General features: G+C 45.2%; 1 protein-coding gene across 1 annotated transcript in view; it reads left to right on the forward strand.

Moving 5' to 3' along the window:
• Nucleotides 1-26188, forward strand: part of NUMA1 (nuclear mitotic apparatus protein 1) — a 3180433-nt gene that overhangs the window by 600208 nt on the left and 2554037 nt on the right. The window contains exon 7 of the mRNA XM_044072777.1: nt 24143-24302. Within this exon, the coding sequence (XP_043928712.1) occupies nt 24143-24302 (160 nt within the window). The remainder of the gene's footprint in view (nt 1-24142; nt 24303-26188) is intronic.

The raw sequence follows: 26188 nt of genomic DNA on the forward strand, positions 1-26188 counted from the left end.
TTCAGAGACTCTGCATTCCATGAGGGAGCATTTTAAATGGGAAGGTCAAGATTTCTCTGATTCCAGGAAGAGGCTTACAGAATTCTTGTTTTTACCCCAGCATAGGCCTTTAGCTATACCTCCTGTTCTGAATGTGGTGGAAGATGTTTTTGCAGAGGCTTCCCTGAATCCTGATTCTTTGCCTCCTGCCCCAGTTAAACCGGATAGGTACTATAGGGTGCCTGAAGCTCATAAGTATCTTTTTAAGAGTCCTAGGGCAGACCCGGAAACTGTCTCTCAGGGGCCTAAAGGTGTGAAGGCCTCTGTTGTTAAAAATCCTGTCCCTCCTGATAGAGGCAAGGGCTTTGGATAGATGGGGAAAGAAAGTGTATACTTCTTCCACTTTAGCCATGAGGGCGTTGAATTGTCAGTTTCACATGTTAAAATATCAGAATTATCTCCTTTCACAATTGAAATCTAAGGTGGATGCTCTGGCGGAAGGTATTGAGTGTAAAGAGTTGCAGGATTTAGTTCATGTGTCTGAACAGGTGGGTAAACATTCCTTGCAGTGTGGTTTTGATGCTGTGCAGGCCTCCTCGAGGGTGGCTGCCACTGGTTCTGTTCTTCGTAGGCACGCCTGGTTGAGAGATCAGAATTTAGCTGAGCATGTTAAAACAAGGATTTTGGATGCTCCTTTACAGTCTGATGTGTTTGGTTCGCCTGTGGAAGCAGTTTTAAAGAAAATGGAGGACAAGGCTAAGTCTATGCAAACTGTTAAGGATTTTTTGCAGGTGCAGCCTCCAGTTTAGTAGAAATTGGCCTACTAAGGGATGGACTTATCCTGCTTATGATTCCCAGTCTAGGGGTAGGTCTAGACGTGGTAGGGGCAGAGCTCAAGGTTCTTTTAGGCCCAGGACAGGGAGTTCCCCTGCTCAGACTTCTGGTGAGGGCAGGGGTCAGTCCTTTCGTAAGCAGACCCAATGACCTGCCTTTTCAGCTGCCAGTTCATTCTCGCCTGGCAGCACCTTTGGGAGGAAGGCTGTCTCTTTTCAAAGAAAATTGGGATTTAATTACCCAAGACAGATGGGTTCTGGATATCATTCACCACGGTTACAGGTTTTATTTCCATACCTTGCCTCCTTTCAAAGGCATGCCAGACATTCCTCCTCTACAAAGAACAGAGGCTCACAAACAAATTTCTCTGTTGCTCCAAATAGGGGCCATTCAGCCAGTTCCTGTGCCAGAAAGGGGCCTAGGATTTTATTCTCGCCTGTTCCTAGTACCGAAGAAGGGGAACACGTGGAGACCAATTTTGGATTTATCTATCCTCAACACTTATCTGGACATTCCCAAGTTCAAAATGTTGACTTTACAACAGATTTTACCTCTGCTGGGCAAAGATCACTGGATGGTAACTTTTAGATCTCAAGGAAGCTTACCTTCATGTGCCTATAAGACTAAGTTGCAGGAAGTATCTGCGTTTTCGAGCTGGAAATTCTCATTATCAGTTCTCTGCATTGCCCTTTGGCTTATCTACTGCGCCCAGAGTATTCACAAAGGTTCTGGCTCCAGTGATAGCTTACTTCAGGCTAAAAGGAATTCAAATCTATCCTTACTTGGACGACTGCCTGATTCTGGCTCAAGAAAAGGAAGACCTTCTACAGCATTTGGAATATGTCATAGCAGTACTAAGATGCCTAGGGTATTCTGTGAACGAAATAAAGTCCAGTCTAGTACCCTCTCAAGACATGTGCTTTCTGGGTGTGAGACTGAATACAGCAGCCCAGATGGCCTTTTAACCCCGGACAAACAAAAGAATCTTTCCAGTTACTTCCATCAACTATCTCTTCAGTCCGGGCTGACTGCAAGGACAGTCCTTCAAGCCTTAGGGTTCATGGCATCTTGTATTCTGGTGCTTCCCAATGCCAAACTGCATATGAGGAAGCTGCAATGGTATCTCAAAAATGTATGGACACAGCACTGCCAGGATTTGGACACTGTCATTCAAATAATACCTTGCATTCAAAAGGAATTTTTGTGGTGGGCTCAGGAATGTCACCTAAACAAGGGACTCTCTGTGACCCGGCCAGAGGCGAGTCAGATTCTAACGACAGATGCCTCAGATATTGCTTGGGGAGCTCATCTAAATGGAAAGTGGATACAAGACAAGTGGCCTGCCAGACTACAGCATCTACATATCAACATGAAAGAGATGTTAGCAGTCCAGTTTGCATTAATGGCTTTCAAGGAATTACTTCTTCCAGGGCAGGTGTTGATTCTAACAGACAACACAACTGTCATGTGGTACATCAACAAACAAGGGGAACACATTCTTACCCATTGTGCAGGCAAGCAATGATTTTATGGGAGACTGCGCTCAGCTTGCAACTAACTCTTCAGGCAAGGTTTCTGCCGGAGCACAGAACTCCTTAGCAGATGTGTTAAGCAGACAAATCATGGATCCCCACAGTGGAAACTGGATCTTCATGTATTTCAAAAATTGACAGTGTCATGGGGAACTCCAGACATAGATCTGTTCGCTTCTCCACTAAACCACCAGCTGCCAAAGTTTTGCACAAAGAGGTTTCATCACACAGCTTGGAAAGTGGATGCTCTTGCTTTCAGTTGGAAAAATCTTCATGTGTATGCTTTTCCACCTCTGCCTCTTCTCCCAAAGGTGCTTGTAAAGGTCAGACAAGACAAGCCAAGGATGATTTTAATAGCTCCAGATTGGCCTCGGCAGCACTGGTACCCATTACTGAGGAGTCTGGTAAGGAAGCCTCCATGGCCTTTACCCTTGATTCCACACCTGTTGTCTCAGAGGGACGGTCACCTGCTCAATGTCAAGCTTCACTCTCTTCATCTAACAGCCTGGCATATTCTGTTTTGAAAGACAGCAGGTCTCAACTTCCTCAACAAGTTTTAAATGTGATTATGGAAGCCAGAAGACCTAGTACAAGGAAAGTGTACGCAGAAAAATGGGAAAGATTTTTATTTTGGAGTGCAGCAAACAATTTGGAGATTTCTGAGCCTAATTTGAGTGTGGCTCTTCAATATCTTACTGAGTTATTGGACAAAGGTTTGTCTTTCTCTTCCATTAAGATTCATGCTGCAGCAATTTCAGCTCACTATGATTGTGACCCACCATTGTTTTCGCATCCTTTGTTCAAGCAATTTCTTAGAGGGCAAAGAATACAAGACCCCACGTAGAGCTCCTACTCCTGCTTGGGATCTCAATTTTGTGTTGGAGAAACTTACTCTACAACCTTTTGAGCCTCGGCTACTGCTGAATTGAAATACTTGTCATGGAAGACTGCTTTTTGTTGGCCATTACTTCTGCAAGAAGGGTTTCTGAGTTGCAGGCCCTTATGGCGGTAGAGCCTTTTTTGATTTTTCATAAGGATAGGGTATCTTTACGTACTAATCCTTCATTTATGCCTAAGGTGGTTTCTAGTGTGGCTTTAAACCAAACTATTCATTTGCCTACTTTTTATGCAGATCCCCAAAATAAAGGGGAAAAGATTTTGCACACTTTAGATGTACACAGGCAATTGCGTTATTATTTGAGCAGGACTAAGGATTTTAGGCAGTCTCAGCAGTTGTTTGTTTCTTTTGCTTTGAGTTCGCAGGGCAAGCCTGTGTCAAAACAAACTATTTCTAGGTGGATTGGGTCTTGCATTGCATTTTGTTATTCCCATCATGGCAAGGAGATTCCAGCTGGGATTAGGCCTCATTCCACTAGGGCTACTGCCACTTCAACAGCATTTCTAAGGGGGGTGTCAACTAAGGATATTTTGGAGGCAGCTACTTGGAGTTCAGTGCATACTTTCTCTAAGCATTATCACCTTCCTCTCTACTCTAAGTCTAGGGCTGGTTTTGCCACAGCTATTTTGCAAGGCATGTTGTCAGTTCCTGCTTCCTTATGATTTGCCAGCCTCCCTTACCTCTGCTTTGGGATTCTACCCAATAGTTAGGACTGCAGCAATGTGGAATGAAGAACATAGTACAGTTTTGTACCTACCATAAATGTAGATGTTCGAGGATCCACATTGCTGCAGTCCAATTTACCCTCCCTCCTTCCCCTCTGTGTTTAGGGGTGGTTGTGTAGGTGAGGTTATATTCTGGTAAATTTTTGTATATATTGTACATATTTTTGGTGCAGGTATGTTTGGAGTTTTTTGGTTTTGGCCTTATCTTTTCAGGGTCTTCTGACATCTGGGGCAAGAAAAGACTGAAGATATGACGTCGGTCATGCGCATTAGTACCCTGACGTACTGACGTCAGTCTAATGCGCCCTGACCGACGTCAGCCATATACTTTGGTATTCGGGCCGACTGGACAGCGGACTACCCAATAGTTAGGACTGCAGCAATGTGGATCCTCGAACATCTACATTTATGGTAGGTACAAAACTGTACTTTTCTCAGGGTTACAGGTTCCACTTTCACACCCTACCGAGACCAAAAGGTATGCCAGACCTGCCACAAAATCAATGGGCAGAGGCACAAAAACACATTTCTGCTCTCATGGACATGAGAGCTATTCAAAAAGTACCACAGCAAGAACAGGGGCAAGGGTTTTACTCAAGACTTTTCTTGGTACCCAGAAAAGACAAAGCCTGGAGACCAATACTGGACCTGTCAATTCTAAATACTTTCCTGGATGTTCCAAAATTCAAAATGTTGACACTGCAGCAACTTCTATCCATGCTAGGCAAGAAGGTTTGGCTAGTTGCTTTGGACCTCAGAGGCATACCTGCATGTCCCAGTCAGACAATCTTGCAGAAGATAACTCGGATTCATAGCTGGCTCAATGCATTATCAATTCTCTGCACTACCCTTTGGCTTATCTACTGCGCCCAGGGTCTTCACAAAATGTCTGGCACCAGTAATTGAATTTTGCAGACAAAAAGGAATTCAAATATATCCTTGCTTGGGCGACTGCCTTATTCACGCAGAGAGCAAGGACATTCTACTAAAGCATCTGGCGTTTGTAATAAGATTACTAGTTTGCCTTGGGTACATAGTAATCGAAAAGAAATCAAAACTAGTTCCCTCTCAAGAGATAATATTCCTGGTGGGTGCAAGCTTAAATACAACTGCCCAGATGGCTTATCTCATGCCAGACGAGCAAAGGCAACTGACTCAATACTTTCAAATGATGGCAACAAAGACCTAGCTCCCTGCAAGAAAAATTCTGCAGGCTTTGGGCTTCATGGCATCCTGCTAATTCCATATGCAAGACTGCATATGAGGAAGCTACAATGTTATCTAAAAAGTGTTTGGACTCGACATTGCCACAGCCTGGGAACTAACTTATTCCCTGCCTGCAGCAGGAGTTTCGATGGGCACTGGCCTGTCACCACAACAAGGGACAGCCTTTCACTTTACCCACAGCCAGGCAGACACTAGCAACAGATGCATCGGATTATGCCTGGGGGGCACACGACTGGAAAATGTATTCAGGGCACATGGCCTGCGGACCAAATGCATCTTCACATCAATCAAAAAGAGATGCTAGCTGTACAGAATGCCCTGACAGCCTTCAAGTATGTACTACATCCAGGACAACTACTACTAATGACGGACAATACGGTTATGTGGTACAAAAACAAGCAAGGGGGCACACATTCCTACCCCTTCTGCAGGCAATCTGACTGTGGAACACAGCACTGACCTACCAAGTACATCTACAGGCACAATTCTTGCCAGGAAAGAAAAATACTCTGGCAGACGAACTAAGCAGAAACATCATGGACCCTCATGAATGGGAACTAAATCCACAGGTCTTCAGCATAAGGAAATGGGTATGCCCAAATAGATTTTTGCCTCCCCTCAACTGCCTACTACAGAAATTCTGCACAAGGACTTATCACTCACACGCCTGGAAAGTGGATGCTCTCTCATTCAGCTGGAAAACCCTAACAGTTTGCCTTTCCACCACTGCCTCTCCTTCCCAAGGTGCTCCTAAAAGTCAGACAAGAGAAGCCAAAAATGATTGATTGCCCTAGACTGGCCACGCCAGCACTGGTACCCAATCCTAAAGAGCTTGTCTCAAGGCCCAGCCTGGACCTTACCTCAAATTCCTCATCTTCTGACTCAACAAAACAATCTCATCCTGCACCGCCAACTCAGAACCTTAAATTTGGCTGCATGGCAGATATAGCCACTCAAAACGCACCTTCCTCTAAAGCTGTTATGGATGTCATTTTGGAAGCCAGGAGGCCAGCACCTGGAAATCTTATGCAGAAAAATGGAATAGATTCTGTGCTTGGAACCAGGTACAAGGACTTGAGCCACTTGTTCCAAATATTCCTCAGATTTTACAATACCTAACTGATGCTGGACAAAGGCCTAACCTTCTCATCAATTAAGATGCATGCCTCTGCCATTTCAGCTCATTACAATATGGAACCTCCAATTTTCTCTCATCCACTGCTAAGATAGTACCTCAGAGGGGCAAAAAACGTAAGACCCTCCCCAAGGAGAGGACAGATACCAGTTTACATGGGTCCTCAACTTTGTCTTGGAAAAGCTCACACTGCCTCCATTTGAGCCAGCCAATACAGCTGATATAGAATTCTTATGGAAAACTGCTCTGCTCCTACCAATAACTTCAGCAATAAGAGTTTGAGTTACAGGCATTAATGGCAGTGGAACCTTTTATCATTTTTCGTCCGGACAGGGTTTCTCTAAGACAAACCCAACATTTATGCCAAAGGTATTATCCAGTGTGGCTCTTTGGCAAACCATTCATTTGCCAACTTTTTATCCAAATCCCCAGAATAAACGGGAGAGACTTCTGCACGCTTTGGACATACACAGGCAGCTATGCTTCTACTTGGACAAAACAAAAGCTTTCAGAAAAACTTAGCAACTGTTTGTAGCATATGCTGCAGGATCACAACGAAAGGTTTTCTCAAAGCAGACTATTTCAAAATGGATAGGACACTGTATTTGTTTCTGCTATGCACAGCATGGCAAGTCAGTGCCTAAAAATTAGGTCACATTCTACCAGGGCAGCAGCCACTTAAGCAGCCTTTCTCAGAGGAGTACCAACCAAGGAAATTTTGGAGGCTGCAACTTGGAGTTCAGTGCACACTTTTACCAAGCATTATCACTTATCTCTTTACTGTAAATCCAGAGCAGGCTTTTCCACTGCAGTTCTGCAGGGCCTCATAGCCACTCCTAATCCTATTTAGACCCAGCCGCCCTACCTCAGCTTTGGGATTCAACCCAAGTGTAATGATTGCAACAGTGAAACACGAACATTGTACAGTTGTGTACCTACCATAAATGTAGATTTTAGTGTATTCACTGTTGCAGGCCAGGATGTAATGTGATCCTATCTCTCCTACATTCTCTACAGATGGGTTCGGAGCCGATCCTCGGCTCTGACTCTGCACGCTATACAATAGAACGAAGTCTCTTATTGGCTGAGTTGCCTCGTATCCCAAGATGCACCACTACTGCTTCCCCAGATCTCGTTTGCCGCTTCTACAGCATAGATGTGGTCTCGGACTTGGCTGAACTAAGTGCCTCTTGGTGATTATTTTTCTGTCAGAATTTTCGCTAAACTTACCCAAAAGCTGTTTTAACAGCTACTTATTGTTGTGTGACTATTTTAAAATTTTGTGGTAAAATTGTATTTTCTTCGGTAAAGGATCCCGTTTAAGTTAGAGGGGCCTTGCCTAGCCCACGTGCTTTAGAGCTGTTTAACAGCTACTCATTGTGTGATTGTGTAGTTTAAAATTTTTTTGTGGTAAATTGTATTTTTTCTTGCTGGTAAGCGATCCCGTTTAACTTAGAGGGACCTTGCCCTAGTCTACGTGTTATTTTTCAATTTGAAGTAAGTGTTGAAGTAGATAGCCATGTCGAAGGAACATAGGCCATCAGGATTTAAAAAAATGTCCATTATGGACGATCATTCTATGTGTATACTGTTTGGGGCTGAAGCACCTCCAGGAATCCTGTAGCGTTTGCCACGCTTTTTCCTCTCGCGTGCTCCAAGAGAGGAAAAATAAGTTGATTTTGAAAGGGCTTGTTACCCCTTCCTTTGAGGAAGCCCTATCTTCTTCCCCGTCGAGGAAGAAAAAAATCTACGGCTCTGACCAGCATGTCGGATCCGGCAGCAAAAAAGTCAAGGCAGGCTTCTCCGTCGGCTCCACGGACTTCGGAGCCGAGGGCGGAACGGTCTGCCTCTGTCTCCAGCCTCGACTCCTCTGGCTTCGGAGCCGAGAGCTCGGGCATCGAGAGGCGAGTCATCTCCATCTGCTCCACTGCCTTCGGAGCCGATGAAGGTTGCCCGCTCAGACTCTTCCCCTTCGGTGCCGAAGTCCACATCGGCTCCGAGGGAAATTGCAGTGGTGCTGGAATCTCCCTCGGTGCCGATACTTCTCGAAACCATTCGGAGCCGGCGGAGAAGTCGACTCGGACCCGGTCGGTCTCTTCTCGGTCGTCGAGGATGTCCGATTCGGATGTAGACAGGGTGCTTCAAAGGCTTTTTCAGTTTCCGGTCTTTCAAAAGTTGATCTCTGCTCCAGCCCAGTCGGCTCCGGAGCCGGTTTCCCACCCTGCCATCTCGGTTCCTCCTCCAACAGCTTTGGCGCCGTTGGAGTCAGTGTTGGTGGAGCCGGTGGAGGTTGTCTGGTCGTTTCCGACCCTAATTCCAACCCCGCCCTTCGGGTCTGTGTTCGGTACGCGGACCTCCTCTGTCGGCCCGGGGGGAGGGGGCACTTCAGGACCGATCTTTTCGGTTCCGAGCCTCCCTCTCGGCGTGTCGGCGGCGGGAGTTCCGACTGCTGTTGTGGCCTTGGGGGTTGAAACTTCCCAGGATGCTGGGGGTCCCGCCTTCAAGGCCATGAGGAGTGCCTTGGCCAAATCCTCTCTGGTCACTTCTACCATCTCACCACCACCTTCCCTTGGCACGGAGACTGGTTCCTTTGCAATCCCCCTGTCTCATGACAGCGGATCCCTGGGGCTTGAGGTTACCCCCATTGGGGGTTCCCTTCTTCCTGGAGGTCCCTCCGAAACGTCTTCGGAAGTACCCCCGAGGAAGACGGTGCAAGAGGAAGCACGTTGACTCCCCTGATGAGTCTCTCACCTCTGATACAGACCTCGATGATGCGGAAGGGTCCCCCAAGTCGTCCTCGGAAGATGTATCCTTTGCGGACATCTTGGAAATCCTTAAGCAATGAGGAGACTGGCAGTCCAAACTCCCTTCTGCTGAGGAGTCTGTGTTCCTCAAGGCCTTCGGGGCTCAGCCCTCCGCCTCCTGGGTGTCTCCGCCCTTCGATAAGCTCCTGGATTTGATCTCTCAAAGGGCGTGGGAACACCCGGACTCTGTTGAACCGGTGCCAGCTCGCCCCAATAAATTCCTGTCGGCACCCCCCGGATAATGACTTTCTTTCCAAAGGTGTGGCTATAGATGCCTTGGTGGTGGCATCTGCCACCCAACAAGGTGTGGCAGAGGCTTCAACGTCCGTCCATCCTCCTAATAAGGAGTCTAGGAGCATGGATAGATATGGGAAGCGCACCCTTGCTTCAGCAACCTTTAGATTAAGGTCTCTGAAGTACTTGACGCATTTTACGAGACTGCAGAGGGATCTGGTCAAGGAGCTTTCGGATACCCTCTCCGGTAACTTACCTGAGCAGTTAGCCCAGACTGTTAACTCCCAGTTGGCTACCCTGTCCTCCCTATCCAACTCATCCATGAGGCTCATTTCGTTTGCAGCCGAAGGAGCGAGCAGAGCAGCGGGCACAGGTGTTGCTCAACGGAGACGAGCCTGGCTACGCCTGTGTCACTGCAGAGGCCTTTAAGTCTTCCTTTGCCGACGCCCCCTTCGATGGGTCCTCCCTTTTTGGACCCAAGGTAAAGGACACTTTGACTCGCTGCGAGCAGGAGGGTAAGAATTTAACTGCCTTAGGGGCCCGGTTTTCCACTCCCGTCAGACCTTATCCCAAGGCTCGAAGAGGAGGGAAAATGTGGTTCCGTAAGTCTCAAAAGCCTTACTCATCACAGCAGAGTGATTCCCCTTCTAGAGGCAGAGGAAGGGAAAATTTTTCAAGGAGACGCCATCCCAGAGGCGGCGGAGGCCCCCACAACACCGGAGACTGCGAGTCCTTTCGTGGCTCCTCCTCCCAGCATCCCTGAAGGAGTGCCCGACTGCAGCTCCGGAGCCAGTTGGGGGTCGTTTTTCGAGGCACCTAAAGGCCTGGGAAAGTATCACTCAGGACCAATGGGTGCTCCGAATCATCGCCGGAGGTTACACCATTCCCTTCTCTCAACCCCCCCACCATCCCAAAGAATCCTGGACCCGCCACCCAGTCAACGGGATCTGGCAGTCATCAAAATTTCAAAGCTGCTTCAAAACGGAGTCATCCAACCTGTCCCCGCAGATCAGGCCGGATCAGGGACTTGCTCAAGATTCTTTTTGGTACCAAAAAAGACCGGGGACTCGAGGCCCATTTTGGATCTCAGCAGGTTAAACCGATCAGTCAGAAAGTCCAAATTCCGGATGGTCACCTTGCAAACCATTCTCTCGCTTCTGGAGAAGGGTGTTTGGATGTGCTCCATAGATGTCAGATGCCTTTTATCACATTCTGATAGATCAGGCGTCGAGGAGACACTTGCGCTTCAGCCTAGGGGACAGTCATTTCCAGTTCCGTGCACTGCCCTTTGGTCTCACCACAGCCCCCAGGGTGTTCAAATGTTTGGCAGTGGTGACTGCTCACATGAGAAGTCTAGGATTCCAGGTGTTTCCATACCTAGACGACTGGCTCCTAACGGCCACCTCAAGGCATCTACTCTTAAAAACTCTAGCAGCCACTATCTCCCTAGGCAACTCCTTAGGAATCGCCTTCAATTGGACAAAATCCGTATTGCTGCCATCACAGCGTATTCTGTTTATTGGTGCAGAAATAGACTCAAGGCAGATGCGAGTCTATCTTCCTGCGGAAAGGATAACAACATTGCAGTCTCAGGTTTGGGCGTTACTCCTCATCCGTCGCGCTCCAGCGAGAATGGTCCTGCAACTGTTAGGTTCCATGTCAACCACCATTCTTCTCCTCTTGGCAAGGTTGCAAATGAGGATACTCCAGTGGCTCCTCTCAGTCCAGTGGTCTTATCAAGACCTCCCCCTCAGTCACCACATATTGATCACAGAGACGTGCAAACAGGATCTTCGTTGGTGGCTTCTTTACTCCAACCTGGATCAGGAGCGACCCTTCGTTGCCCCATCCCCCTCGGCCACGTTGACTACGTACGCCTCCCAGACAGGGTGGGGGGGGGCATTATCTCGACAGGTCGGTCCAAGGCACGTGGCACTCCGAGAATCTTCTCCACATCAATATCCTGGAAATGAGGGCGGTGCTTTTAACGTTGCAAGCACTGCACGATCACCTCCCCCAGGGGACGATTGCCATTCAGTCCGACAACATGTCGGTAGTCTGGTACTTGAACAAGCAAGGAGGGACCAGGTCTTACCCCCTTTGCAGAGAGGCCATGAAGGTATGGGATTGGGCGATTGCTACAAACGTTTTCTAGTGGCAACGCACATTCCGGGGACATCCAATGTGATAGCCGACAGACTGAGCAGGACTATTCTCTCCCCTCACGAATGGTCCTTGAATCACAAAGTGGTAACACAGATTTTCACGAGATGGGGAGTTCCGTGTTGCGATATTTTCGCAACTCCCCTCAACGCAAAATGCCAGCATTTCTTTTCTCTCATTCCAGTTCCGGGGGAGATCCCCAAGGATGCTCTGGTCCAACCTTGGCCCTCCGGTCTGCTATCCGCTTTTCCACCGGTTCCCCTTCTCCCCAAGGTGATTCAGAAGGCGATTCGCTTAGGAAGCAAAATGATTCTAATCGCCCCATACTGGCCTCGTTAAGTTTGGTTCCCCTTTCTTCGCAAGTATGCATGGGACGGTCCCTGGTTCCTGAACCAAGTTCCGGACCTCCTGACGCATCAGTCAGGACAGCTACATCAGTCCCTACATTCATTGAAGCTAACAGCTTGGCTACTCCTCTTCCGACCATAGTTAGGAGCCATTCTTTTGACCCTGAAGTCTTGAATATTTTGTCCTCTGCCCACAAGACTTCTACTAAAAAGATGTATAGCATTAAATGGAAGAGGTTTGCTATTTGGGCCCAACTCCGAGGATTAGACCCTATGACAGCTTCGGTGTCAGAGGTTCTGAAGTTTTTAACTTCCCTGTTCAACCAGGGTTGTTCAGTGTCTACCATCAAAGTTCAATTGGCAGCTATTTCCAATTTTCACGAGAACGTAGCACCACCTTTAATGAGCAATAAGTTGTGCAAACCTTTTATTAAAGGAACTTGGCTTCTACGGCCCCCTATATCTCATCCCGCACCACCGTGGGACCTTAACGTGGTGTTAGGCGCATTAACCGCACCTCCCTTTGAGCCGGCAGCAACCTGTGACTTGAAATTTCTTTCTTGGAAGACTGCCCTTCTAGTTGCTATCACCATACCTGGTATTTCACAAGGATAGAGTATCTCTTAGACCAAACCCATCCTTTATACCAAAGGTTTGTTCTAACTTTTGTTTGCAACAATCACTGGAATTACCGTTTTTTTCCCTAAGTATACAAACATAGCTGAGTATACCTTTCACAGCTTAGATGTGCACAGACAATTGCGTTTCTATTTGGATAGGACACACCAAGCACAAAAATCAGATCAACTGTCTTTTTCGGACAATAAATTGGGCAAAGCCGTCACGAAAGTCACTGTTGCCAAGTGGATCAGAGACTGCATCAGTCATATTTATCGCATTTCAAATAGAGCTTACAATTCCAGTGAAAGCTCGTTCTACCAGGGCTATGACCACTTCGGCAGCCTTTCATTCCAAGCTCTCTCTTAATGACATCTGTGCGGCTGCTACGTGTTCTTCTCTGCACACCTTTATTTCTCACTACAAATTGGATGTGGCATCTAGGGGTCAAGCTTCCTTCAGTTCCATGGTTCTCCGGACCGTTTTCCAATGAGCCACCCAGGAATTAGGTGCTAGGGACGCTGTCCCATCTGTAGAGAATGTAGGCGAGATGGATCCCATACATCTAAAGTTATGGTAAGTACATAACTAAAAGTTACCCACCCTCCATCCCCCCTTCTTTGCTGGGACTTATCTATACTTTTCTATCCTATACAACCTATGTAGTGTATTTGCTTGTAGATGAAGGTATTGTTTTTATTTTATTGTATGTCTTTATAAGCTATACGTATTGCCTACCTTCTTGGGGGCACCTGATATCTGGGGCAAGAAAAACTTAAGGAAATGGCGTTGGGTGCATCTTAAAACCCCCCTGACTCACTGACGTCAGGGAAGAGGCGACCGCAACCGACTCTTGACCAGGACTTTGGAATTCAGGCCAACTGCGGGTAGCCTGCCAGCAGGATAACCCAAGAGTAATGACTGCAACAGTGAGTTCACTATAACATCTACATTTATGGTAGGTACACAACTGTACTTTTCCCACTGAGTGGTTAAAACCAAGACTGCCCATGCTAACGCAGACTGGGCAAGTTTTGTTGATCCCATTATCTTTGATTTTCTTTCTGCATTTGACACCAAGCAGCACATCACCACTGCTATGATTAGCAATAGTCAGGCATGCACCTGTTGGGCTTACTTTTGTAGGAGCACTTGTCCTTATATTGACCCACCCTCCAAACTGAAATGGTTTGTATTGATCTCTAATGCTGTCCTCACTACCAACTTTGCATTCTGCTGGACTTGCTCCTGGTGGCTTTACAGACCTGTCTCATGTTCGCTACCCAAATCCTACCCAGCAGTATCCACATGCACCTGTGTAGTACCAGTCTTTTTTTCCTTGTTTTAGCAGCCAGTTGTGCACACAGCAGGCGTTGTTTGAGATGTGCTGACATAACTGTGATCAGAGTAGCTGATGCTAGGCCAGGAGATGCCAGGTTACAGTGGGAGCAGTCCGTTTCAGCACAGACAGTGTAGCAGGCCCAGAAGTCATTCAGTATGTTATGTCTAGTAGAAGTGTGGAGGATGTTAGGCTATGCTACAGGGTTTTCTGCAAGTCTTCACTTAAAATACCCTGTAAAGCACACTACTAGTCAAAACACACACACCAGCTGTCTCATGGAGTCTGTCCATGACTTGGGATAGCAAAAACTTCCCTTACATCACCCCTCATTTCCCCAGGCTCTGAGTTTCTCCATTTGATGGAAGAGAAATGTGGGTATCCCCCAACTAGCAAGAAGGTGTTGTGCACATTATGCTGATCTAGTGTCATTGTCTTGGGGTAAACATCCATTCAGGTGCTGTCAAGACTATGAACAGCCCCAAGAGTAGCCATCTTAAATTAATATCAGGGAATCAGGAGATTCAAGAGTATCACTGGTACTTTTGTTACAGAAGTTGACAATGTTTCCTATAATAGCAGACAAGCAGACTTGCTGATTCTCTTTAAAAGCAGAAAATGTAAGTGTTTTTATAAGCAAGTAATGAAAGACCAACTTCTCTTGCATAGATGCATTAAATGGTGACTGTTGATCCTTAAAAGGGAGTGTCCTGTTTTTTCCTCAAGCTCCATGTTTTAGCCATGTATGGGTAATTCTGCATTAACTTGCTAGAAGTTTCCATTGTGTTCATGTGAACTGGGACATACTAAAGCAGTTAAGATAGTACTTGTTCATATCAGCATGAACTTTCTTCTATCTCCACACTTGCTTTGCACAGACTGAATAATGTCTGATATTGCATAGTTAACCTGTCAGCCTGACTTGTAATTGCAGTTAGGAAAGCATATGTTACATATACAGATGCACACACTATACCCATTGTAAGATGTCCAGGAAGCAGCTTGGTCATTCTGGTCTGAGATATCCATGTTAAGCCACAGTATGTTAAAGGTCCTGAAAGACTGTTACTACACAGTCCCATTGCTCATTTGCTTTTCAGGAGTCAAGGACATCGGCCATATTTGGAAATTGTGTTCAATCCCTTACATCTCTGTGTGTTGAAGTATTTTACTTTTATGCTGTATTTTTAGAGATCTCACCAATGAAATTCTCCATGTTATCGGAATGTTGTTCAGGGGAGCAACAAAGGAAGAGTGCATACATCCAGGAATATCTGTTTTAACCTCTAAACCCACATTGTCTTACAGTAGCTTCTGTGACTGTAGAATTGCTGTGTGTGGGCATGCATGACAGACTTCATAGATTTTGCAGAGGACACCACTGAGGTTTTTGTAAATGTTAATTTTACAGAACTCCTGTTACATGATGAGGTAAGCAGGTATCTTAAGGGAAATTAAGATGCCAAGGACAACTCTGACTGCTGCTGTTAAATTTCTGCTCCCTCAATCATTTTTCAGCATTTAATAGTGGAGCCAACGCTATGTATGCTCCTGCTTACATCAGAATAGTGTATCCAAGGTTGTGCTGGAAGAGGCCACTGTGTTAGTCGTGTCAGCATAGCCAGCTGGAGATTTGTAAAGAATGTCCTTTGAATATGAAAGTGATTTATACAAGATGCTTGTGTTACAAATGTATTAGAACTGTATATCATTTGTATACTCAACTGATTTTGCCCAGACGCTTGTGCTGAAATTGTGAGCTTTGCTTGTGTTGAAATGTGTCAACAGTGCACCATGCTGAAATTAAGAGAAATGTACTTGTATTATTTGTAGCTGAATTAAATGTATATGTTTTACTAGGGAATACTGGCACAGCAGACAAAATAAGGGAAATATAATTGAGCTGTTAAACCATTTAAAGGGAACCCCACAGTGCTGAATGGGACCAGATGCTTTGTCTGGGGAAGAGACTTAGTCCATTAGCTCAGTGAAAAGAGTGGTGGAGGCCCCAGGCACTACCATGAACATTTGTATATGTATTGTGGCAGTCTCTACTAACTTTCTCAGCTTAAAAGGGAATATTGTGAGAACAGAGTCAGGTATCCAGATGAGGTTGTTCTGCCAGCCCTCTTGGAAATTGTATCTTAAATATTAGAAAGGGAAATCTCGAGTATAGCGTGTTCTGTTTGGTAAGCCTGACTAGAAAGACTTTACCCACCGCATCATGCTGTGCGGTAGTAAGTAACTTAACTAGGGAACAGGAATTCTTAGATTCAGTCAGGAATATAGTGAAGTTTAGTTTAGAGAGTGGTTTTCTTTATTTGTAGGAGTCTATCAATGTTAGTTTCAGTATTTTGTGATTTGAACTCTAGTTTGCTATGAATATACAGTATTTTCATGTACTTTAATGAAGTATAAGTTACATTTTTATTGTGGTCCTTGTTGAATGTATCTAACCTTGAGAGTGTGTATATTTGGTGACTATGTGTGGGCCACTTCAGAAATCCTAGCTGTTTTGGTGAACTACCATTTGTATTGGTATTAATGTTGCACAGTATAATTGGACACCCTTTGTAAGAGTCTTGTAGTATTGGCTGATGACAGTAAATCTGCCTTGTGTTCTGGGCAAAGTTGTTAGAGCGTGTAATCTGACTGCCTTTACTAGTTGTGTGAAATTAAATCTCTGTCAACTACTTGGGGCAGGGACACTAAGGACTGGGTTTACAAAGAGGGTGCTGAAGGTCTTTGCTTGGACATTTGGCTGAGGACCAAACCCTAAAGCAGTTCCAGTGGGGAGTCTTATTGGGGACCTGGTGGGAGACATCCTGACATTGGGCTGAGTTTGTTCCCTGTGTGCTCTTAAGGGAAATTGTACTTTGATGCAGAGAGGTCTGCATCTGGGAATACTGAGTGTGTACCCATTTGTATTCTAAGTGCACATTCCTCTCCAGTGTCAGTGGTGAGGATTCAGGGTCCTTGATTACTGGCCCAGTGTGGGATCATCACATATTGGTTGCATGGTGGGCATCCCAGCCACAACGGCCAGTTCCGCAGCAACACAGTCCAGTGGAGGATGAGGTACCTGACACTCCCTAAGTGGCTATGGCCAACCTGTGGATAAGCAGCAATGCTTGTGAAGCATTCCTGTGTTGCCATTTAATCCTACCAAGCAGGTAACTGACTGTATGGTGGATACCCAGCTTTGCAGGTTTTCTTCCAGATGGGAGACTAAATGCCTTGTAGTCCACATTTTTCTACTTTATCTGCTGTGCCTTCCCAGTATTCTGTCTTCTGGGTGCTAGGGTACATTGCAGTAGCCATCCACACAGTTGCCTGCGCATGCTTACACATGACTGTTGCAGTGGCATTAACAGGACAAATCATACCAAATGTCTATAGCAGAATCTTGAAACACCTTACTTGGTAGCTTCATATTCCAAGTTTGACCAGATGCAAACTGCTCTAGTTTACTTCGCTATCCTTTTGTCACTGCAGATGTCTTCCCTGTGTTGGCAGGGGGCCCTTCAGACCAAAACTGCTCAATGCTTTTGGACCTCATCTTGTACACAAGTGTACAGACATTATGTGATGCTTTGCTCCTTTCAGACATTTCAGAATTGCCTTTCCAAGGCCTCTTGGCTATTCAGTTACACAGACATGGATATTCAGACAGACAAGGTGGCAGTTGTCTAGTGCATCTACGAGTACGTGTGTGTGTTGGTGGGGGTACCCTCTTGTTTCTGTGTAGGGAAACGGAATAGGTAAAGCAACTTTTCATACATCAGGGAAAAAGCTGTGTTGGCAGATGGACTGAGCAGGAACTCTGTTTCTGTCCTAAATAGACAGTATGATTTCCAGAAGCTGTGGTCGGAGAGTGATAGACATGTCCACTTTGTCATACAGTACAGTGCTACAACTTCTGTCTTGTATCAGTAGAACACTGCAAGGCCCCGGGGATGAGCTGTGAGAATAAAGAATTAGTATCGCAGTCTGTATCCTATTTCGGTCCCTATCAGGAGGGATGTTCATCGTGCATACAGCTGCAGTAATCACCGATGGGTTCTCTGCCGTCAGGCGGGTCCTCGGTCGGCCGAATTCCAAAGTCTAGGTCCGGCGTCGGTTGTCTCTTTCTTTCCTGACGTCAGTGAGGCAGGGGTATACAAGACACAGCCGACGCCTTTTTCTTCAGTCTTTTTTGCCGTGCGGTGCCCGAAGCAGAAGCAGTTCGCAAGTGCCGGTCGGCCAGCTCCTGAATTTACGAAAAATTGGAAACCGAAGTCTTTAAAGCTAAGTACCCCGTTGGGGAAACTTTTCTTGCCTCAGACCGATGTCAGAAAAAGTTAACAAATGTATTTCTTGTGGGAAGTAAATACCGCATAATGATTTCCATTCCCTCTGCATACCTTGTTTAGGCCCAGACCACGACGTCTCGGGCTGTCGCTTTTGCGCTACTTTCAATACACGCACTATTAAGCGTCGGGTGGAGTTCGCCCAATATCTTTTTGGTGAAGCCTTTGATTATAAAATGTCGGAGACTCAGACTTCCGTTTTGCCCAAAAAACGCAAGGACAAGGACCGACACGAGGTCCGCGGTCTCCACCGACCACGCCAAAACCGGCTACACGTGGTCCGGTTCTCAGCGAGACGCCTATGCAGTCCCTGACTACAGACGACACTTCTTTGGCGGTGTCTTCTGTGACCGAGACCGCAGGTACCTCGGCCCATACCCAGATTACAACCACCAAAGCCACTGTGAGCGTTGAGCCTCCTAATGTGGACAGGTCCACTTCCACCCATGGTGTCTTTAGACCCTCATCTTCCTTTTCCATTAAGGCCTTTACTAAGTCCAAATCAGCCAAGCATCCCAAGAGGCCTGTTGCACAGGGCCCATCTCCAGGCCCCATGCCTAAAAAGCAGATGCTTAAAATGGCTGAGGATTTAATTACTCTTATCAGGGGTTCCAAACCCCCTCCAGACAAGAGACCCAGAGTGGAGGAAGATTCTCCCTCTTCTGATCAGGGCTCCATTTTTTCAGAACATTCCGATGTAGAGGAACACTCTTACTCCCCTTTTGAAGATTCTGATGCAGAGCAGTCCATTCCTTCTGTATCTCCTCCAGAGGATTTTTCTTTTGGGGAAACCTTACACACCTTGAGGGAACACTTCCATTGGGAAGGCCAAGACTTTTCTGATTCCAAGAAAAGACTTGGGGAATTTCTTTTGTACTTAACACAGACCTCTGGCGATACCTCCTGTCTTGGACATACTTGATGTTTATTCTGAGGCTTGCCTTAACCCGGATTCCCTGCCTCCTGCCCCATTCAAGCCTGATAGGTACTACACAGTTCCTAACTCCCACCAATTTCTTTACAAAAGCCATAATGCTGACCCTGAAACCATTTCTCAAGGCCCCAAGGGGATGAAGGCCTCTACTGCTAAGAATCCACTACCTTCCGAAAGAGAGTCAAGATCCTTAGAAAGGTGGGGAAAAAAGGTATATACCTCGGCCACCCTAGCCATGAGGGCCTTAAATTGTCAGTTTCATATGCTTAAATATCAGCAGTTTCTGTTATCACAATTAAATAAAATGTCTCAACCTGAACAACCAGATTTGAAGGAGTTGCAGGATATGATGCATAGTGCAGAACAAGTGGGTAAACACACTTTACAATGTGGCTATGATGCCCTGGAGGCCTCAAGTAGAGCTGCTGTTACAGGATCAGTCATTCGTAGATATGCCTGGCTTAGGGAACAAATCTTGCCTGATCATGTGAAAGCTGAACTACTAGATGCTCCTTTACAAAAGGATGTGCTATTTGGTACTAATGCTGAGGAGATACTACGGAAAATGGAAGAAAAAGCCAAATCTATGCAAACTATCAAAGCTTTTCTACAGGTTCAGCCACCACGTTTTAGCAGAAATTGGCCTTCTAAAAACTGGTCCTTTCCAGCCATGGACAAGCCCCAAAGAGGTAGATACAGGTGCACAAGGGGCAGAGGACAATCACAAGGATCATATAGAGGCAGGCGATGGCAAACTCCAGCACCAAGAGGTGGCGAAGACAGTGCACAACAATACAGGAAACAAACCCAATGACTCCCTCCTTTCCATGCCAAGCAAGTCTCAGCTGGCAGCACCCTTTGGAGGAAAGCTGGCATTATTTACAAGAAATTGGCATATTGTCACAACAGACAAATGGATCCTGGACATCATAAACAGAGGCTACAGATTTCATTTTCACACTCTTCCAAAAATGAGGCATGCCAAACCTGCCACACAATCAAAGGGCAGAGGCACAACTACAAATTTCAAAGCTCAGACATGAAAGCTATTCAAGAGGTACCTACTCACGAACAAGGTCAAGGTTTTTATTCCAGGCTATTTCTGGTACCAAGGAAAGGAACCTACTGGAGACCCATTTTGGACTTATCCATCCTAAACACATTCTTACTCGTACCAAAATTCAAGATGCTCACATTACAGCAGCTTCTTCCCATGCTGGGCAAGGAGTTTTGGCTGGTAATATTGGACCTCGAGGAGGCATACCTGCATGTCCCAATCAGACAAAGCTGCAGAAGATAACTCTGATTTCTTGCAGGTTCAATTCACTATCAATTCTCTACATTGCCCTTTGGCTTAACTACTGTGCCCAGAGTATTCACAAAATGCCTGGCATCAGTAATTGCCTACTGCAGACTTCAAGGGATACAAATTTACCCTTATTTGGACAACTGCCTGATCCAAGCGGACAGCAAGCACATACTTCTGGAACATCTGGCTTATGTAACACGGTTACTGAATTCCCTGGGATGCACAGTCAACAAAGAGAAATCCAGGCTAACACCATCTCAGAAAATACTTTCCTGGGTGCCAACTTGGACACAAACACCCAGATGGCCTATCTTACGCCAGAAAAACAGGGGCAACTAACTCAGTACTTCAAAATACTAGCAAATTGTACAAGGCTTACTGCAAGGAAAATCCTGCAGGCTCTGGGCTTCATGGCATCTTGCATTCTTTTAATCCCATGTGCAAAGTTGCATATGAGGAAACTTCAATTTTACCCCAAAAAAACCTATGGTCTCAACACAGCCACAGTTTGGAAACAATAATACCATGTTTACAAAAGGAATTTCTATGGTGGGCCCAAGCATGTCAATCAAACACAGGTCTCCCATTCTGCAAGCCTCAAGCAATTCAAGTCATCACAACAGACGCCTCAGAATTGCGCCTGGGGGGCGGTCATGACAGACAGGTGCATTCAGGGCAAATGGTCCCAAAAGGAAAAGCACCTTCCCATCAATCAGAAAGAAATGCTAGCAGTGATAAATGCAATTACAGCTTTCAAGGACCTCCTGCATCCAGGACAATTATTAAGAACAGACAACACCACAGTAATGTGGTACATAAACAAACAAGGAGGAACACATTCATACCCCCTGTGCAGACTAGCCATGACACTTGAACTTGGCTCTGGAATGGCAAATTGAACTTCAGGCACAGTACGTGCCAGGTTTGGAAAACACGCTGGCAGACAATCTAAGCAGAAATATGACAGATCCACACGAATGGAAGTTGCATCCTCAAGTGTTTACAAAGATAATCCAAGCGTGGGGGAGGCGAGACATAGATCTCTTCGCCTCCCACGGGAATCAATTGGAAAAGTTCTGTTCAAGGACCTTTCATCCAAAGGCCTGGAGAGTGGACGCCCTTTCATTCAGTTGGACAGCATGGACAGTTTACGCTTTCCCACCTCTGCCTCTTCTGCCCAAGGTACTCTTGAAAGCAAGAGCAGACAGACCGAAGATGATACTGATGCTCCAGACTGGCCAAGACAACACTGGTACCCACTCCTGAGGAACCTAACACATACTGCTCCCTGGTCCCTACCTCTATTGCCTCTTCTGCTGACTCAGCACAGCTACAAAACACTTAAGTCAGCTGAAAACACTCAATCTTGCTGCATGGGAAATTCCTTAGCACCACAACAGACCCTACTCCCCAAAGAGGTGCAGGATGTCATGTTGGAGGCCAGAAGGCTATCTACTAGAAAGGCTTACTCCGCAAAATGGAAACTGTTTTGCTCTTGGAATGAAAAAAAAAAAAAGGGCCAGGACCCTAGAAAACTGAATTTGCCTCAGGTATTACAGTATCTAGCTGAGCTGCTGAACAGTGGACTTTCATTTTCCTCCATAAAAATCCATGCCTCAGCCATTTCTGCAGAATTAAACACTGATCCACCCTTGTTCTCTCACCCACTCTTAAGACGGTTCCTCAGAGGGGCTAAGAATATAAGACCACCAAGGAAACAACCAATGCCAGCCTGGGATCTTAATTACATTCTAGAAAAATTAACATTGCCTCCCTTTGAACCAGCTGCCTCAACAGATTTGTAATTTGTCCTGGAAAACAGCCTTCCTTCTGGCCATTACCTCAGCTCGTAGGGTTTCGGAACTGCAAGCCCTCATGGCTGTGCAGCCCTTTCTCATCTTCCATCAGGACGGGGTTTCCCTTCGAACCAACCAGTCATTTATGCCTAAAGTGGTATCCAGGGTAGCTTTAATTCAAGCCATACACTTACCTACCTTTTACCCCAATCCTCAAAACAGAGGGGAAAGGCTGCTACACTCCTTAGACATCCATAGACAGCTACGTTATTATTTGGACAGAACAAAGCCTTTCAGGAAATCAGAACAACTTTTTGTGTCCTATGCTGTAGGAGCTCAAGGGAAGCCAGTTACCAAACAGACAATTTCAAAATGGATAGGCCACTGCATACGGTTTTGTTAATCCTATCATGGAAAATCTGTCCCTACAGGTATCGGATCCCACTCCACCAGGGCCACAGCTACCTCTACAGCCTTCCTCAGAGGAGTTCCTACCAAAGGTATTTTGGAGGCAACCACTTGGAGTTCTGTGCATACCTTCACAAAACACTACCACCTGTCTTTATTTTCCAAAACTAGAGCAGGCTTTCCACTGCTGTGTTGCAGGGCATTCTGGCTTTTCCCAGTTCCACCTAGTGCCTACCACCCTGTGCGTAGCTTTGGGATTCTACCCATCTGTGATTACTGCAGCTGTATGCACGATGAACATAGTACAGTTTTGTATCTACCATAAATGTAGATGTTAGAGTGCTAATACAGCTGCAGTACAGTTTTCCCTCCCTCCCCTCTTGGTAAAGGCCTAGGGCCTAACCCTTCTTCTTACAACCTGATTGGGTTATCCTTCTATGGTATATTTGCTTGCAACTACTGATTTTTGATTATATTGCATTGCATGTATATAAATATAATTTATGTATTGCCTTCCTTCTGGGGGCACCTGACATCTGGGGCAAGAAAGACTGAAGAAAATGGCGTTGGCTGTCTCTTATATACCCCTGCCTCACTGACGTCAGGAAAGAAAGCGACAACAACCGATGCCGGACCTAGACTTTGGAATTCGGCCGACTAAGGACCCGCCTGACTGCAGAGAACTCATCTGTAATTACTGCAGCTGTATTAGCACTCTAACATCTACATTTATGGTAGGTACAAAACTGTACTTCAGAATTATCAGAGAATGAGCTCCATGCTGATGGTGTTGACAGTGTACTGGCCTAGGCAAGTGATTTTTGTGTTGGCACAACAGTGGAGGTGTGCTTCAGGCTGCAAATGTCATGTACCAAACGCAGCTCCCTCACCCTCAGTACACCCCTTATCTGGAGAGAAGTGCTTTCACAGACTGCTGCCTTGGCTTCAGTTTTAAACCTTGCACATTACCCCAGCTTTACACCAGAGTAATAGAAATGTTCACATCCTTGCAGGTGCCTCTTGTCAAAGAGATGTAGATAAATGGAAAGGACTAGATAAGTGGACCTCTGGGAGAGAACCTGGTTCTGGTCGCATATTCCGGCACTGATCCAGAGAAGCTACTTGGAGTCGTTTTAAACAAGGCCTTAACTACACCGGCGAATTGCTTATGTCAGCTATTACTCATCCAGTCAGGATAAAATAGATGAACAGTTGTGGGTTCAGTTCAAGTAGCTTTTCTGCACAGAAACACATCAGGAATGAGTATTTGTAACTTAAGTTTAAACTTATAAACTTTCAGACTAGTAAATGTTAACACTCTGGCTTTTCTCTTAAAATGGCATTGCTGCCTGCACATGGTCACGATTTGTATGCACGTTCTTACATCTGGAAATTCTTAAAGGTATGTACACACACACTGTTATACATCCCCCCTCTGAGAAATATCTCAAATATCAGGTTACCGTATTCATCAACATGCAGTTATACAGAAATGATCTTTTCACATGCAGTTATACAAAGTTAATTCTTTAACATGCAATCACGCAAAACCAGATGCACACAAAACAATCATGAACAGGTTGATGTGTATTTTTGCACTAAGTCTAGAAATACGACCTGCTCATGTAACGCAAGTCAAAACTGGATCTAACAACGGGAACTGTAGTCAAGGTATGTTCAGCTTTGGGGACAACTGGGACATCAGGAATGGGAATGGATACTGAGACATGTTCGTAGTTATGAACATTGCCAAGTTTGCTCTGAGATAGACAGTGTATCACAGGTATGATGCTGCGATATTTCTGATGCAGGCAGATGCGTGCAGTTTCTCCTGTATTCTATACCCTCAGATTCCTCTAAGTAGTATTTCTGCATGGCACTTTTACCTCTCAAGTGACCAGTTTGATCAAAGCCTTTCGGCATTTGCATCCTCAGTGTGTCAATGGACAAAGAAATCTGCTCATTTTGTCATAGCAGGACTTTTAAGAAGAAAGCTTCTTAATGTTGGGCTTTGCTTGCTGCCTAATGCTAAAAAACAGGCTAACTGATGGGCAAGGTTGTTCTAGTTTGCCGAGATAGAATTCTCTGAGCAAGGGAGCCAAGTAGGTTGTCATGGGCCATGTTTCTGAGATTAAGAAAATTCAAGAACGTATCGGTATTTTCATGCTTTGACCTCTCTAGTAATTGCTTTCACTCTGTATTGCACATTCAGCAAGGCTGTTTGATTGTAGGTATTGAGGACTACTATTAACGTGGATAAGGTCCCATTCTTGCAAATCTCTGGAGTAGTTGACTGATAAACTGGGTACTATTTTCAGAAACTGTGTGTGGACTACTGAGAAATGACGTTTCATCTTGGTAATAGTACTGGGTGTTAGATTAGGTAGAAAATTGATCTCAAACCAGTTTGAGTAAGAGTCTACCAACACTAAGTAATGCTGATAGTTCCATTCAAATAAATCAGTGGCTACTGTTGACCAAGGTAGTTCCAGAATCTGGCTTGGCTGAAGTGGCTTTTTTGCAAATGTGGCTTAGTACTATTACATACTGAAGAAGAAAACAAATTATCAGTGTCCTTTGATAGGGAATGCCAAAATACTAGTCATCTCAACCTTTTTCGTAGCTTAGGAACTTGGATGGCCCCGATGCAAAATCTAAAAGTATTCATGTTTTAAGGAAGTAGGAACAATAACTTTGAAATGATACCTTCTTCTAGCAGTATCTCATCTCTGTATGGAAAATAAGTTTGCACTTTTGGTGGTACGCAGGATTGCTTAGATGGCCTTCCTACACTGATGAAGTGGTTGAGCTTCTGCAAAATTGGAGATTTCAGCTCATCAAGTCTTGTGGTAGAAAAATTGCACACTTCCATTACACCAGTTAAAACTCTGTGCATCAAGCTGTTATGTGGTATTTCTGGGCAATCTGGATGTGGTATCAGGCGGATAAAAGTTTGCCTTTTGTGTAGAACATTTTGAAATTGTACATGTGAAGTTCTATCTTGCCTATTATTCTTGCTGATGGGTTCAGAGCCAATTCTCTGCTCTGACTCTGCCTATTGCAAAAGCTCGAGGTCTTCAACCAGCTCGAGGCCTACTCCCTATCCCGTGATGCAGTGGTGCTTCCCTCTGATCTCATTTGCTGCTGCAACAGATCAGGAGTTTCACCAGCTCGGGCTAGTGAATTTGAAATTAAGTATTTAGTTTATATTTTTATATAGGTTTTGGGTCACTACTGTTATATACATATATATTAACTACCTTTTCTCTCTTCATTGTGGCTGTTTTTTCTTTTAGGCCTTGTAATTCTCCCTATTCCTTAGCAAGTTTGTGTGAAAATGAATACCTTACTAAACTGTGCAAGACTGAAAATATTTAGATAATTACTGTTTAAAAATATTTTGTTGGACCTAGTTTTGCAGTGCATAAATGTGTGTGTGTGTATATATATATATATATATCTATATATGTACACGTGTGTATGTGTGTGTGTATATATATATATATATATATATATACATACTACTGCGTATATATATATATATATATATATATTTA

This window comes from Protopterus annectens, chromosome 5.part1 (assembly GCF_019279795.1).
Source record: "Protopterus annectens isolate FY-2018-M chromosome 5.part1, PAN1.0, whole genome shotgun sequence".
In the NCBI taxonomy this organism is placed as follows: domain Eukaryota; kingdom Metazoa; phylum Chordata; order Ceratodontiformes; family Protopteridae; genus Protopterus; species Protopterus annectens.